Here is a 16,933-nt window from a genome sequence, read left to right as displayed (position 1 = left end):
TGAGTTCTGGGTGAACACGGTGCATAAAAGAGCAGTGAAAGGCTCCTGTTCTCAAAGCGATCAGAGTAGGCAGTGTTGCAATAATATGATAAGAAAAAGAAGACACACAGCTGCCTATCAAAAGATCCTAAAAAGCAATATTTGGTCGTGCTCTTGCAACTATTTGCAAGGACATATGCCTAATTTTTGTCTAGGGGATGCGCTTTTCTTTATCATTCTGGATCAGACAAATCTAGCATTTTTTAAGCTGCATAATTGTGAGCAGACATTATTATTATTATTGCTATTGTTTTTAAAGACTTGGATTATTATGGAAAAATTAATTGACAAAGCAGTTATTTTTCCCATGGCTCCCTCAGTGCTTGGCGTACACAAAATCATAAAAAGCAGAATCTATGACTTATTTCTTGATCTTCTGAGTCTATCAGGGTGCCCTTTACATAGCATACTTGTCTGGTTAGAAGATATTTTATGTCATCATTTAAAAATATTTTGGGAGTTCCCGTCATGGCTCAGTGGTTAACGAATCCGACTAGGAACCATGAGGTTGCGGGTTCGATCCCTGGCCTTGCTCAGTGGGTTAAGGATCTGGCTTGGCCGTGAGCTGTGGTGTAGGTTGCAGACGCAGCTCGGATCCCACATTGCTATGGCTCTGGCGTAGGCCGGTGGCTCCAGCTCCGATTCGACCCCTAGCCTGGGAACCTCCATATGCTGCGGAAAGCAGCCCTAGAAAAGCAAAAAAGACAAAAATATATATATATTTAGCAAAAAATTACAAACTCTCTATAAATGAGATAGGATTTGTGGTACTTCTAATTTTCCTCATATTCTCACTGAAAACCTATTAGGAAGTCCAGTATGTTGGAATATATTGCAATATCTCCTGTCTTTTTCTTAATAACTAGAAACCAAGAATGCCATGCACTGCTTATTCCAATAATAGTCTTACCCAGTGTGGTCTGAAGTTGGTTTTAAGTAAGGCACTTAATGTCTAACCTATTAAAATTCGCAAACACTGGTTGCCTAAGGCAGAGAGAATCTTAATTTGAATTTTAAGTGGAAAGTTAATTGTTTTGTAAATTAATCAGTAACATGGCTTAGCTCTATTTGCCTGGTTAATTACATTTCCCTGTCCTGTTAACTCCAACTTTACAAGAGAAAGTCATTTCTTATAGTCCTCTATTTGCTCTTTGTTTATAAGGATGTGTGTGTGTGTGTGTGTGTGTGTGTGTGTGTGTGTGTGTGTGTTTGCTTTCCAGGTGTGTGACTTTTTCACTCATAAGGTTTCATCTTATGATTCTTACATGAGCAATGGTTTTTGCTGTAGGTAATGGAAGACAACTTATTCTCTCTATCCTGCTCTAAATGTTATTGAAAACTCGCAATGTGCAGAGCATTATTCCAGAGAACAGCAAGAGATGAAACTATAAAGCGATATGAGCAATGCATCAGATTTAGAGCCAGGTCTGTAATGACATAAATGGGTCAAGAGCATGACCTTGGGTGTCTGACAGGCTTGAGTTCCTACAATGGCCTTTCTACCAGGTAGTTGTGGGACTTTGGGTGGGCCATTAATTTAAACATCAGAACTACTGAGGTACAGCCTCAAACCTGTCAGAATGGCCATCATTAACAAGTCAACAAATAACAAATGCTGGAGAGCCTGTGGAGAAAAGGGTATCCTTCCACACTCTTGGTGAGAATGTAAATTGGTACAACCTCTATGGAAAACAGTAGGGAGGTACCTTAGAAAACTATACATAGATCTACCATATGACCCAGCAATCCCACTCTTGGGCATATATCCAGACCAAATTTTCCTTGAAAAATATACATGCACCTGTATGTTCATTGCAGCACTATTCACAATAGCCAATATTTCGAAAAAACCTAAATGTCCACCAACAGATGAATGGATTAAGAAGACGTGGTATATATACATAATGGAATACTACTCAGCCATTAAAAAACAAAATAATGTCATTTGCAGAAACATGGATGGAACTAGAGACTCTCATACTAAGTGAAGTAAGTCAGAAAGAGAAAGCCAAATAACCATTGATATCACTTGTATCTGGGATCTAATATAGGGCACAAATGAATGTTTCCACAGAAAAGAAACTCATGGACTTGGAGAAAGACTTGTGGTTGCCAAGAGGGAGGGAGTGGGATGGACTGGGAGTCTGGGTTTAATAAATGCAAACTGTTGAATTTGGAGTAGATAAGCAATGATATCCTGCTGTATAGCACAGGGAACTATATCCAGTCATGAAGGAACATGATGGGGGATAATGTGAGAAAAAAAAAAAATATATATATATATACATATGTATCACTTTGCTGTACAGTAGAAATTGACAGAACACGGTAAATCAACTATAATGGAAAAAATAAAAATCATAAATGAAAAAAAAGGAAGAAAATAAACTTCATAAGTCTGGGTTCCCTTAGTAAAACTAGTACTGTTCTAATAAGGTGGTTGGGAGGTTCAAATCATATAATATATCATTTAATAACCTGAATTGCTAACATAACTTAATATTTATTGAGTAGTTCTTATGATTAGCATAATAGTATTATGTAATATTTCTTAAACTATATGAAGTATATGTAATCATATTGAAGATATTATATTACATGCTTTTTCTTTTCTCTCTCTTTTTGTAATTAACCTGACTTAAACTTGATGTGAATAGCTGTGGATTTAAAATAAAATTGGGAGAAATGCTCTTTTACGGCTCTCTTCATTCCTGGATGTTACCTTTTCTGGTGCTCAGTAAAGTCTTCACCTGAAATTCAAACCCTTTCTTAAGGGAGATGATGATTTTGTGTCTAAATTCTGCCAGGGACCCTTTGCTCCCCTCATTCAAAGGTGTACATCATTCTTTACATTTCACTAAAAAGAATTACGATATGAAATGAAAAGATTTTAAAAAATTGTTTTTCAAGCAATTCCAAAAATAACCATGTGGAACAGAGTCTTACACCACTTAGAAACTGAAGACGGAGAAGTTGTTAGGGAGTCACTGAGGAGAACAATTCTAGGCGACTAATAAAAGGAACTGTTATATTACACCTCTGTTGATCACGGAGAAGTCCTGTAAAGCACAAAGGCAAGTTTTCCTGTTTTTGACGTAAGTGGAGGGCACTGACACATGAAGCAACTCACTTCATTGCACTGAAATTCTTTAATTCTCATTTCAGCCAAATTCGTGTTCCGTGTTGCTTGGATCATTAAGGACCATGCCCTAGTCTGTAGTTAAGAAACTATCAAGGTGGAGATGAGAATGAAAGATGGCTAAGAAAGAAGTGCCCCATAATGACTTCTGCGGGGGGGGGAACTCTGAAACTCTAAATAAGGACTCTTTCCACAGAAAAGTAACTCATGGACTTGGAGAATAGACTTGTGGTTGCCATGGGGGAGGGGGAGGGAGTGGGATGGACTGGAAGTTTGGGGTTAATGGATGTAAACTATTGCATTTGGAGTGGATAAGCAATGAGATCCTGCTGTATAGCACAGGGAACTATATCTAGTCACTTGTGATGGAACAGATGGAGGATAATATAAGAATGTATACATATATATATGTATGTATGACTGGGTCACTTTGCTGTACAGAGAAATTGACAGAACACTGTAAATCAACTATAATGGAAAAAATAAAAATCCTAAAAAACATTTAAAAAGAACGAAATCGTTGTTCTGCAATTTCCCCAGAATAAACTTCTCTGAAGAGAGTACATAAACAAATATATTTCAGGAGTTCCCGTCACGGCTCAGTGGTTAAAGAACCTGACTGGTATCCATGAGGATGTGGGTTCGATCCCTGGCCTTGCTGAGCGTGTTCAAGATCTGGCATTGCCGTGATCTGTGGTAAAGGTCACAGACGCGGCTCAGATCCTGTGTTGCTGCGGCTGTGGTGTAGGCCAGCAGTTACAGCTCCCATTTGACCCTTTGCCTGGGAACCTCCATGTGCTGCAGGTGCAGCCCTAAAAAGACAAAAGACAATATAAGTATTTCAAACATCAGTGAATCAGATATTTGACAAAAAAAAAAAAAAATCACAGAGCTTGGTCATGGAAATAGTTTTCAATAATATCCTACAAGGAAAAAAATGTGTTGAACAAATTTTGTTTTTTCATTAATTTGGATCAAGCGGGTTCATATAAGAGATTCCCTTTCTAGTTTACCTTGGGAGATAGTAGATTTTCAGGAAAGAACGTGGAATTTTTGTTTCCGTGGATACAACAAGCAAAACCTGTATGGCCTTAGAAAAGGCACAATCTCTATGGAGTTTTAATTTATTCCGTTATAAAAGTAAAGTAATAACCTTTACTTTACAGGCATATTTTAAATATAAAGTGTAATGCATGAAATGAACCTGTGACATAGGGACCATTCAATACGATGTTCTTACTAGTAAATTTCCAGCTCCTTTAAAAAAAAGAAAAGAAAAATTGCCCAAACCATTAGAAGTAGGATGATTCATGTCGATTATGTCAATAGACTTTACTTATTAATATATAGAAAAATTCCCACGGTATATAGCTTAATTAACATAAAAGATTTCCCTGGATTTCCTGTTCATTAGCGGGATTATTACATACACTACACACAATAAAGCCTAGCTCCCAAAATATGTGAGAATTTACCATAACTCAGATTTTAATTTTTAAAAATGCAATGAAAAGTAGAAGAAAAGAAGTTACCTGGAGGCATAGCGGTTAAGGATCCAGCAGCAGTGTCACTGCTATAGCTCAGGTTACTGCTGTGGCTTTAGTCCCTGACCCCTCTACATGCCATGTTGAGGAGTTCCTGTCATGGCTCAGTGCAAACGAATCTGATAAGTATCCATGAGGACACAGGTTCGATCCCTGGCCTCGCTCAATGGGTTAAGAATCCGGCATTGCCCTTGAGCTGTGTTGTAGGTTGCAGATGTGGCTTGGATCCCACATTGCTGTGGCCGTGGTATAGGCCAGACGCTACAGCTCCAATTCAACTCTGAGCCTGGGAACCTCCGTATGCTGCAGGGGTGGCCCTAAAAAAAAAAAAAAAAAATAGTTGAAGAAAGAGTACAACATTTCAATAATCATTATTCACCTTGTGCAATAAGAAAAGGTCCTTCAGAATGATGTGAACTTAATTGCTTGGCTTTGTTAGAACCCAGATGGTATTTAGAGGTGGGACCATCAGGAGGTAATTAGATGCAGATGAGGTCATGAGAGTAGAGCCCTCATCATGGGTTTATCATCCTTCTAAGAGAAAGAGAATTTTTTTTTTGTCTTTTTGCCTTTTCTAGGGCCGCTCCCACGGCTTATGGAGGTTCCCAGGCTGGGGGTTGAATCGGAGCTGTAGCCACCGGCCTACACCAGAGTCTCAGCAACTCGGGATCCGAGCTGCGTCTGCGACCTACACCACAGCTCACGGCAACGCCAGATCCTTAACCCACTAAGCAAGGCCAGGGATCGAACCCACAACCTCATGGTTCCTAGTCGGATTTGTTAGCCACTGCGCCAAGACGGGAACTCCGAGAAAGAGAATTGAACTCTCCCACTCTCTGCCCTGTGAGGACATAGCAAGAAGACAACCATCTGCAAACTACCAAGTGGGCTCTCACCAGAACACCACCATCTGGTCCCCTGATCTCAGACTTCCCGATCTCCAGAACTATGAAAAATTCATTTCTGTTGTTTAAGCCACCCCATCCATTGTGTTTTGTTAAAGCAGCCTGAGCTGAGACACAGCAATTATTACACAGGAAGGAGTTCATTTTTAGGCAGAGCCAGTATAAGCCTTAGAGAGACAGAGAATGTGTCTGTTAATGGAGACAGAACTCTGAGAACATCACAAAGGACAAATAGGATGCTAGTTCAAGAACATGTGGCAATACACAAGATTTATTTTGGGAGGGAGAAACAAAGAGACCTATTGATACATGAGCTTGTTTTCTCAGGACAAGATGGTCAGCCAAGTACAGTTAATTAACAGGGAAAAATAATTTTAAATGCATACACAAAAAACCCCAATGCATCAGAGAAAAATGAGTACAAAAACAAACCCAGAAGACAGTAGAAACTGGTGACTGCTTAATTGGCAGAAACAAAGATTATTCCAAGTAGTGATGAAAATAGATAGGAACACCAGACTAAAGAGTCGTTAGTTAAGGACTGATTAATTCCTGTAACATTAAGGACGATGAAAACAAGGGCAGTCTGACAGTGACATTGTGTGTTATCATTTATAAAGAGGAATCATTAGCATGTGTTACGCAGTTGTCAGGACTAAGTTTATTTAATTTAGTAAATGTAATTGCTAAACTTGACTCATGCTTCTTATAATGTAGACAAAATGGAGATCTCCAGAGAGTAAGGTGTCACAACAGATCAACAAGAACCATACTTTTCTTTTTGGGGGTTTTTGGTAATATTTTGGCTCTTCCATAGAAATGGAAATACAAATGATAAAATAATCTGTGTAGGTTGCTCTGTACTTCTGAATTAAAGAACTGTAAAATTATTATTAATCTGCTAATTCTCAAAGCATCACTTCTATCTGAATTTTGTGGGCAAATTAATCATCTCGGGGACACAGTTATTATAGAAAAGTAGGTAAACAATGAACTTGACTTTTTTTAGTCTCTGAATTTAGGGCTCTCTGTCCTTAGCAAACTTGGCATTACCATCTTTCCCTGTCTTTCTCATTTCTTCTGACCTTTAGGGCACAGTTATTTCAGCTTATCATGGGTTGAACCAGATAGCTGTGTGATCAGAAACCTGCCTAGGCGCCCTGGGCTAGTTTCTCCTAAGGCAGCTAGCTCTGTAATTATTCTAATGTGAACCCAAGGTCGGTTTCTCATTCTGATTCTAATCTTTTGGCCACAGAAACTTTCAGGAGTAAAGTACTAATCTTTTTAAAGCAGGGAAAATATTTTGTGTGAAATAAGGTCCTAGTAAAGCTTAATGCTTCGGAGAAGAGAGCTTTGCTGGTACTCGAAGCCCATAGGTACATCGCTACACATCTGGGAGGCAGCTCCTATGAAGGTCAAGGCTCTCAAATACTTAGTTATTTCCATCTCAAGGTTTCCTGTTTTTCTGTGGATAGTCTGCAATGCTCAAGCAGGGCTCCCCCAAAATATGTCACACATGAACTTCAGAAAGAAATTTTGATTCGCTTCCCTACGAATAAAATATATATACATATGTGAGCATGGGTGTGTATATATTGACAGATATATACATGTTATATATATATATATATATTTTTCTTTTTTAGTTTGTCATTATCTCAACCAATCATGTCATTCCTTATTCATTTTCAAACTCAAGTCATTCCCTTTCCCAGGTTGGCAACTCAAGGAAAAAAAAAAAATTAGAGTTCCCGTCGTGGCGCAGAAGAACCGAATCCAACTAGGAACCATGTTGCAGTTTCCATCCCTGGCCCTCCCTCAGTGGGTGAAGGAGCTGGCGTTGCTGTGAGCTGTGGTGTAGATGGAAGAGGTGGCTCGGCTCTGGCATTGCTGTGACTGTGGTGTAGGCCGGCAGCTACAGCTCCAATTCAACCCCTAGCCTTGGAACCTCCATATGCTGTGGTGTGGCCCTTAAAAAAAAAAGAAAACAAAACAAAATCTGCTGTTTTGACTTCAACTCTCTTTTTATGGATTGCAGGTTAGTTCTCCAAGTTTACCTATTTCCCCTTAACTGGTCCAATCTTGAAGGAGAAAATGCTACATATTTTGTCAGCATAAGGGATATGCTGTGCTGTAGATTCGTCTTTAAATGAGGCCAACAAATGAGGAAAACTACGTAAATATCAATTTTTAATTTTTTTCTTAATTTCAACATGTCCAGTCTAATAAAGTAATAACAACTTGGTCTGCTAGATTTTCCCTTTTTTTTTTTAAGAAGACAGTTTACTTTGGCATTTTCCTCTTTCCCTCCTTAAAAGTACTGTTTTTTTTTTAATCTCTATAAACCACTTAGATTTATTTGGACCATTAAATTTTCAAGGTTCAATAAGTGAGCTGGAATCATTTTCTTCACACTCAGATTTAAGGTAGTACAAGGAAGCAGAGAAGAAGTAAAATTGTAAAGAAAGGATCATTTTTATGATGCAAAAAAGAAAGGAAATTCAAGTTTGAAATTTGGAAAGACAGGCCAGTGCATTCAAGGTGCTTTCTAGAATAAAATTGCTAGTGGAAGTTTCCCAAATCAATATGTATGTTTATTTTAGCACCACAACAGTCAGCAACATTATTTTGAGAAGAGACAGTTCAAAATGTATTACATTTAGGAGTTTCCATCTCTGCCTACAACCATTATATTAAAGAAGTGTAGTTGATACCTAATATAGTTTGATTCAATCAAGATTGTCAGGAAAATACCAGTAAGTAGTCTTCCTAGCTCAAGAAAAAAAAACAAACAAAAATGTTTTCAGTGCCACAGAGGACAATAATGTATATTTAGCCTGATTTTTGTCCTTTGACATGATCTGTTCCCTGATTTCACCCCAGTTGAGTTTGCCTTGAAGTTGCAGACAAATTAAATCAAGCACTTGGATCCTATGTGTCCCCAAGAATGTGGTTTCTCAGGTATGAGCAATCTATCAATGCCCTACTCTCCTTTCACTTTGGCATTTTGACAGTCGGAACAAATTTCTTAGGCAGAGATTTTTATTTTGTACCTTGGTCACCGCAGCTCTTGCTAAGAGTTTCAAACTTGCCAGGGTAAGGTGCAACTTTCCCATCTCAAGGGACTGGTGCATTTCTTGATGATTGTGCAAGCATTCATAATCCATGCCTCCAGGTAAACAAAAGGCTGTCTTCTTGGACAACTGAGAAGCACAAAGAATGTTTACGCGCAGGTCCAGCGTTCCAAGTATCTCTTGTGGGCTTAAACACACCCGAGTTACCATCCCCCTCCTATTGGCTGAGAAAGTTGCCCCGCCTGATTGGTAAGTTTATCTCTCCTAGTCAGTAGGGGGCACCTCAGGCAGCCGACACTGGATTTAATCTAGTTAGAAGTAGCAAAACAGCTCTCATTTGAAAAACTGCTGAGCTCTGAGTTCAGCACTGCAGGAAAACTCTTCTCCTCCGGGGCTCCGAGAACCTTGCTTCAGAGAAGCCCTGCCAGCTCTGGAGTCCTGTGGGATTAACTCCATCCAGGAGCAGAATGGCCAGCAATGCCCTGCAGATCGCCGGACTGGTGCTTGGTGGTGTTGGAATGGTGGGCACAGTGGCTGTCACCGTCATGCCTCAGTGGAGAGTGTCTGCCTTCATTGGAAGCAACATTGTGGTTTTTGAAAACCTCTGGGAAGGACTGTGGATGAACTGCATGAGGCATGCCAACATCCGAATGCAGTGCAAGATCTACGATTCCCTGCTGGCTCTCTCTCCGGACCTACAGGCGTCTAGAGGACTGATGTGCACTGCCTCCGTGCTGTCCTTCCTGGCATTCATGACGGCCATCCTGGGCATGAAGTGCACCAGATGCACGGGCGACGACGAGAAAGTGAAGAGCTACATCCTGCTGACGGCTGGAGTGCTCTTCGTCCTCACGGGCTTCGTGGTGCTCATCCCCGTGAGCTGGGTGGCCAATTCCATCATCAGAGATTTCTACAACCCAATAGTGGACATTGCCCAAAAGCGGGAGCTCGGAGAAGCCCTTTACATAGGCTGGACGGCAGCGCTCGTGTTGATTGCTGCAGGGGCCCTGTTCTGCTGTATTTTTTGTTGCAGTGAGAAGAGCCATAGCTACAGATACTCCATACCTTCCCATCGAACAACCCAAAGGAGCTATCACATGGAAAAGAAGTCCCCGAGTGTGTACTCCAGAAGTCAGTATGTATAGTTGTGTGCGTCTCTCTTTGAACTGCCTAGAAAGCCATGCTGATGAGAAAAAGGTCTACTATTTTCTAAAAATGGAACCCAAAGAAACATTGATTTGCTGTTCTTGACTGCCTGACATTAATTACAGGAACTCTTCATCAGCTCTTTATGATTCCATAAGTGATTTCAGCCGAATGAGGTATTATACACATTGATCGTTCTAGAAGATACAGTAATTTGTTTTCTAAAAAGGGTCACACATTTTTTTCCTTTTATCAGTTACTTCAAAATGACATTGTTTGAAGACAGTTATTTTACAACCGTGATTTCTCTGTGACATAGCGTTATGTATATAGATGAGAGTGACGTTTCTATCTCACATAAATAGAGATGGGCTTATATGGTTCTATTTTAAATGAAATACTGATTCATTACACTGAATAAATAGAATTCAACTATTGCCTTTCAGGGGGACCGGGGATAAGATTGAAGAAGGTTAATATTAATTGTTTAAAAATGGCTTAGTGATGAATGCACTTGATTTATAATGAAGGTTAAAATGAAGGCTTTAATCAGCAGTGTAAAGGGAACTAAATGGCTTTCTGATATCCTGTTTTTCAGCCTAGGAGTCAGAAATCCTAACTCCTTTATCCTCATTCCCTAGAGGCCTTTCTTTTCTTGTATATTAAATGAACATCTTTTAAAAGGCAGATATTTTGTCAAGGGGCTTTGCATTCAAACTGCTTTTCCAGAGCTATGCTAGGAACAGAGATAAAAGTATAGTCTAAGAAACATTAAAGATCTTAGGAAAGTGAATTTGTTGTCTTTTAAGTTTTGTGGTTAGAGCAGGATGTATTTTGACAAGAAATCGCATATAAGAAGATGTTAATATAAACTATTTGTATACAGACTTCGAGCTTTTATTAACATAAGTAACAGGACAAAAAAAAATAGTATATCTTTGTTTTTATTTGCTTACCAAAAACCAAAATCCAGTTGTCTTTTGTGAACACCATCTTCTATGTGGATACTTATGTCAAAATTGTCATTTTAGTACAATCGAAGATAAAATTTTCACGTTTTCCACTTCTGTTCGGTTTTACCAAAGTATAGAATAACTATATCTTTGTGTTTCCCCCAAATTTGATACAACTATTAATCTGATTTGAAAGTTTATATCTACATTTTTCCATCTTAAATGACTATGTGTGTTATCTGTTTTATGTCCTTTGTATTAATAAATTGTGCCTTTTTATATTAATTTGATATCTTTTCATTAGTCTCCACCTTTTTTGCTATTTCATTAACTTGTAAAGAGTTTTTAAAACCCTGACTTTTTCAGCTTTGCCATTTTAAAAAAGACTGTCAAGGCCATGTGTTAGATTCAGCAATAATTCTGGGGAATACTAAGTGTCATATATCATTTAAGAACCTCAATTATTGGATTAACACATTAATATTTGATGCAGACCATATATTTATAAGGATATTGTAATAATATATTATTAAGATAGTACTATAGTTTCCCAAAAATCTATATACTATAAATGCTAAGTACAAAATAACAATTTCTATAAAAACTTTTTATAAGTAAATAGACTTCTACCTCTGAGAAATAGTATTAATTAGCAACGGTGAGTGAGGTTTTAGGGACATGCATTATATGCTAGGACCTTAACTGCTTTATATGAAATATATAATTAAATCTTCTATGAGACTGAAGTAATTAGTTCAATTCATAAGTGAGGGCCCCTCGAAGGAGTTCATGATTATCTAATACAGTCAGGGGAGAAAATAAAGATGTTCAAGGTCACAGTCCGTGCTCTTTTTCTTCAGGGCAAAAAGATTTTCTTCAGCAATATCTAGTTTACAATCTGATATTTATATGTAAAAATGACACGCCTAACTACTGCTAGTTGGGAAAACTTGTTAGTGTTTTTTTCTGGGACTGGTAATTTTCCGAGAGCTAAGTGCTAATGTATCCTAGGCAATTCTGTCCCCCGAGTCCAAGACATTCATGAGAGAACACACACATACACATATGCATACACAGAAAACAAACAGAACAAAAAAGCCTAACGGAGCATCTTGGAAGAAAAACAACAACCAAACTCCCCCCCCCCCCAAAAAAAAAAACAGACCCATTCTTCTAAATACCAGCTATTTTATTATTTTATTTTTTATTTTTTAATTTATTTTTCATTTAGGGCTTCACCCACAGCATAGGCACATGGAAGATCCTGGGCTAGGGGTGGGGTGCAATCAGAGCTGCAGCTGCCAGCCTATGCCGCAGCCACAGCCACAGCCACAGCAATGCAGGATCCAAGCCATATCTGTGACCTACACCATAGCTTGCAGCAACACTGGATCCTCAACCCACTGAGCGAGGCCAGAGGTAGAACCCGCATTCTTATGGATACTAGTCAGGTTCTTAACCCACTGAGCCACAACCAGAACTCCTAAATACCAGCTTTAAATTAAACATCCTTTCTAATCAGAAAGCTCTCCTGAATGTCCCAAACTCAATAGATTATTTTCCTCTTCTTTTCCCTAAAACAGGATTATAACAATGCTCGTTTTCCTTATGGCACTCATTTCCTCTTGAGTATCTCTGAAATCTTTCTCCAACTTTGCACCCTTCCTGACACCTCATCCCCTTACCGCAGAGTGGGAAGAGGTTTCTATACTTGCGTTACAGCCTGCCGGTCTCCTTCCTCCAGCTCTCCACGGTGTTCCTATCTCAGTTCTTTCTTACATGCAAGTCAGACCCCATCTGGCCCTGCCCATAATCCTTGTGGGAATGCTCCATTGCCTGCAAGGTCAATCCAAATGCCTCAGCAGGTGATAAGAGACAAGGAGGAAAATCCATTTTATACTCTTCAGAACAAACTTTATCACACAGTAACATCAGTGTATAACCAACATTATAAAAATGATAAAACTGATGCCCAGGACTAGAACAATTCTCCTACCAAACGTCTTCTTTAATATCTCAAAGGAGATGTATTGGTACTAGGAAATGTTTCGACTGATGGCCAAAGGATGTTTTCCAATGTAGTCTTATGGAGAAGCAATGAGATGTGATGGAAAACACAGAGAAGCAGGGTAAAGATTTATGCTTTCATCTTACAGCTGGAATTTTTCTCTCTTTTATACAGTTGCCCCCACCATGAATCACTTACACTGATTCTGTATCCAAAAAAATGACCCCCCTCCTGCCCTGCCAAAACAGGTATTAAGCTACATTTTCTTAAGTGCTAAGAATAAGGGGATGGCCAAGACACAGTTTTTGTTCTCAAAGAATTTTCAGTCTAACAAGAAGAAACAAGGGTGAGAAATGTAGTCTTTATAGGGCAAGACTGCCAAGTGCTTGGTCTTTTCTTTCATTATGTCAATCCTCTAAGAGTTTATGAATTACATATGAGATCATGAGAATACAGCTTCGAAGATGTGTCTTTCTATCTATCTAGCTAGCTAGCTAGCTATCTCCGAACTCAAGAACCTGTATTTTCCTGCTATACTGTTGTTCAGAAACATCCCTCCCAGAGTTAACTATCTACACAATAAATACCATCTTACTACCCCATCTCCAGTCCATCCTGGGACTCACTGGTCACAGCAATCTTTCCTTCTGAGCCCCAAGGTTGACCTCATCATCAGTCTTAGCTACCCTTAAGCCCCCCTCACTCCTCCCTACATAATTGACTGCTTCTCAGTTCCTGACATCTGTTATCTTGCCTCTTGGAATATATTCTATGTTTTAGACTCCCATCACATTTCAAATATCATATTTCAAATTCATCAGGCCTCCTTCCTTGTCCTGAGAAGGCCTCCCAGAGCTGCAGGAACAATATTTCGGCAACCCCCTCCTCTCTGTTCTGACCCCACCACCCACCCTGCCAAGTAGAGCAGCAGCTGGTACCCAGCCAACAGGCAGAGCAGAGACTTGCTTTCTGCAAAGCTTCAGGTTCTTCCACATTCCAGGAGGAAAGAGCAGTGCTGTGTTCAATTCTGAGATTAATAAGAAGCAAGGGATTCCTGGTGCAGAGGCCCGAGGCTAGGCCTGAAGCCCTGTGCTGGGGGTGAGAAGGGCAGGGAGAGAAATGTAGGCCTTACCTGGGGCATAAACAAGGAAGGAAGGCAGCATTTGTTCACCTGTGTAGTCTTAAGAGAGATGATCAGGACCAATAGAGCTACGGGGAGACTCATGTAGAGGGTGGGTTCCTGCTTGTCCTGGGGCCTCCGAGAGCCCTGTCACCAAGGAGAGAGTTGGGTCCATGCAGAGGGTGCGTCCCAGGGCCCCAAAAAGGAGGCAATAACTTTCAAGTTATTAGATTACCAGCCAACAATGAGAATTTCCACCACCCTAGGGTGGGCTATTCCAGGGTGGGCTATTGCTAATTACAACACATGATCTTCCACAAGGAATGAGATCCTGGAGTCACTTAAAAGAACACCAAATGGGACTCCGTGCAGGCTGAGTATCCACAACTGGCAGGAGAACTTTGAGGAAAGGATTTCCTGAGAAAGAGAGAGGATGCTTTACACAAACAAACGAATATTTGTAAATGCCCAGGGCAGATCGAATCATGAGATTTAAGAACTTCTTTTTCCTAAAATAACTTTCACATTTAAAAAGTCTGCGGGGGGAATTTCCTGTGGCTCAGTGAGATCCAGCGTTGTTACTGTAGTGGCTCAGGCTACTGTTGTGGCGTGAGTTTGACCCCTGGCCCAGGATCCACATGCCCCAGGCATGGCAAAAAAAATATAAATAAATCTGCAGGGAATTGAGGGAGGTCACTGCTGTGGGAGAAACTGGAGGTTTGGAAGTTCAAGTACAAAACAGAGGAAACATAGAAAAAAAAATGTAATTGATGAAGAAAAAAGGTGAGGACAAAGAACTTGGAGTTCAAGGACCTAAGAGGCAAGCTCAGAGAGGGGGAAAAAAAGAGGTAAAAGCAGGGGCAATCACTTAAAAAAGCAAAAGGTGGCAAAAAAAAAAAAAGGGAGTTCCCGTCGTGGCGCAGTGGTTAACGAATCCGACTAGGAACCATGGGGTGGCGGGTTCGGTCCCTGCCCTTGCTCAGTGGGTTAACGATCCGGCGTTGCCATGAGCTGTGGTGTAGGTTGCAGACGAGGCTCGGATCCCGCGTTGCTGTGGCTCTGGCGTAGGCCGGTGGCTACAGCTCCGATTCGACCCCTAGCCTGGGAACCTCCATATGCCGCGGGAGTGGCCCAAGAAATAGCAACAACAACAACAACAAAGACAAAAGACAAAAAAAAAAAAAAAAAAGCAAAAGGTTGGTATTTAAAAAGAAAAAAATGCTTGGAGTCCCCATTGTGGCTCATTGGTAATGAACCCGACTAGTATACCTAATTCCTGTTCAGACTCAATTCCTGTCCTCTCAGTGGATTAAGGATTCGGCGTTGCCTTGAGCTGTGGTGTAGGCTGCATACACAGCCCGTGCCCTGTGTTGCTGTGGCTGGTAGCTGTAGCTCCAATTCAACCCCTAGCCTGAAAACCTCCAAATGCCACAAGTTTGGCTCTGAAAAGCCAAAAAAAAAAGACTCAAATTTGCAGATAAAAATTACTCATTGTATTAAAAAAAAAAGTTGGTGGCTAAATTCTTAAATTCCAAGTACACAAAGAAAGTATGCAACCTTTCACGAAACATCACAAATTAATTAAGAGCAAAAAAACCAAAATAAAATAAAATAAAATAAAAATTTCCATCAAATATTTCAGCCACAAACCTAGAAGCTAGAAGGTGGTGGATTAATGAGTAAAGATAATGAGAGAGCAAAGCTCATAACCTAGTAAATATATTTCAAACAAAAACTGCATTCCCCTCTTAGTGGGTCCAGGACCCACCAGCAGGGTCATTCATATAGCTGATATAGAGGAAATTCTGAAGTAATGAATTACCAAAGAGACTGGCAGGAGAGGAAGAGGGCAAGTTGAGGAAACTCGGTTGGCCATGACTCCTTCAATAAACAGAAGGGATGTGTTGGACAAGAGTTGGGAGGATGTTTGAAGGGTTCAGACTGCCATCTTCTGGAACTCTTCTCAAAATCAGTGTTCAGGAAACACTAAGTCAAAGCTGATCCTCAAGTTTGGAACTGCTGTCTTCCTAGTTCGACAGGTAAGCATGACATCTTCAGCATGGGAAACGAAACGAAAAAAACCATTGAAAAATCTAGCTTCTGACTTCTTATTTCTTCTCATCTTCAGCCACAGGCTCTGCGGTGTCCATATTCTAGCCTCCGCCAGCTCTATGTCATGAGCTTGCCATCCAGGAACCCTTTCTTCCAGACTTCGTTCGTCTGCAGTACCCTGGTCATCCTTTATTGTCAGGTGTGGTCAAGCCCTTGTTGGCGCTGCTTCTCCTGGCCACCATCCCTGGCTGCACCTATGCACCTCCCCTTTGTCAGTCGGAGCTCAGTGTCAGCCCAGTCCAGCTGGGAGACACATGTATACCAAACAGCCTTGCCTCTCCTTCTGGGAAGGACACTTCGTCTCTAATAGACAAAGATATTTGTGGGTTTTTTTTTCTTGTTCCTCAAATCACCCTCATTGTAAGTTCTTTCTGTGTCCCATATTAGTAAACTCACTCTGCCCCTTTTCTTGACTCCTCAAATGTCAATAAATTTATATGAAAATGTTGGAAACAGAAAGAATCTTTTGCAAAAACAAACAAACGGAATTGAGCAGCCCTGATTCAATAAACCATTTACACAATCTTTCTTACCAACAAATTTTTAAAAGTAGGCTTTTCTTGTTTACTTTAAAATTTTTAAAATATAAACTGTATTAATACTGGCAGCAAAACAAATTAAAACCTAAAAAACTCCATAATTGATCTATGTACACAGCTCTTTCTTTAGTTTTTTCTCTCTGTACCTTACCCTCCTTCCTAAACATTAGCCTCTAAAATTATTAACATTGTTGCTCATATTTGCTTCTTTCATTGGTTACTTCTGCATTTTGCAATTGGTATGTGGGAGGGGTAGTAGGAAGGAATGAAACCCATGGTTGAAGATGTTTTTCCTATGTTGTTTTGATTGCACCTAGTAAGAAGGTACTTGTGCAAGCACCATAAATGGGTGAT

The 16,933-nt window shown here is 40.0% G+C and overlaps 1 protein-coding gene across 1 annotated transcript; it reads left to right on the top strand.

Moving 5' to 3' along the window:
* The first annotated feature begins 8,969 nt into the window (after window positions 1-8,969).
* CLDN8 (claudin 8) lies at window positions 8,970-11,085 on the top strand. Its single transcript, XM_047795321.1, has one exon. It carries the CDS (start codon window positions 9,169-9,171, stop codon window positions 9,844-9,846), a length of 678 nt encoding a protein of 225 aa, XP_047651277.1. The 5' UTR covers window positions 8,970-9,168; the 3' UTR covers window positions 9,847-11,085.
* Window positions 11,086-16,933: the final 5,848 nt, after the last annotated feature.

The sequence above is a fragment of the Phacochoerus africanus genome, chromosome 1 (assembly GCF_016906955.1).
Source record: "Phacochoerus africanus isolate WHEZ1 chromosome 1, ROS_Pafr_v1, whole genome shotgun sequence".
NCBI lineage: Eukaryota > Metazoa > Chordata > Mammalia > Artiodactyla > Suidae > Phacochoerus > Phacochoerus africanus.
The sequence above is the reverse complement of the archived record's forward strand: the minus strand, read 5'-3'. Positions and strand labels throughout refer to the sequence as shown.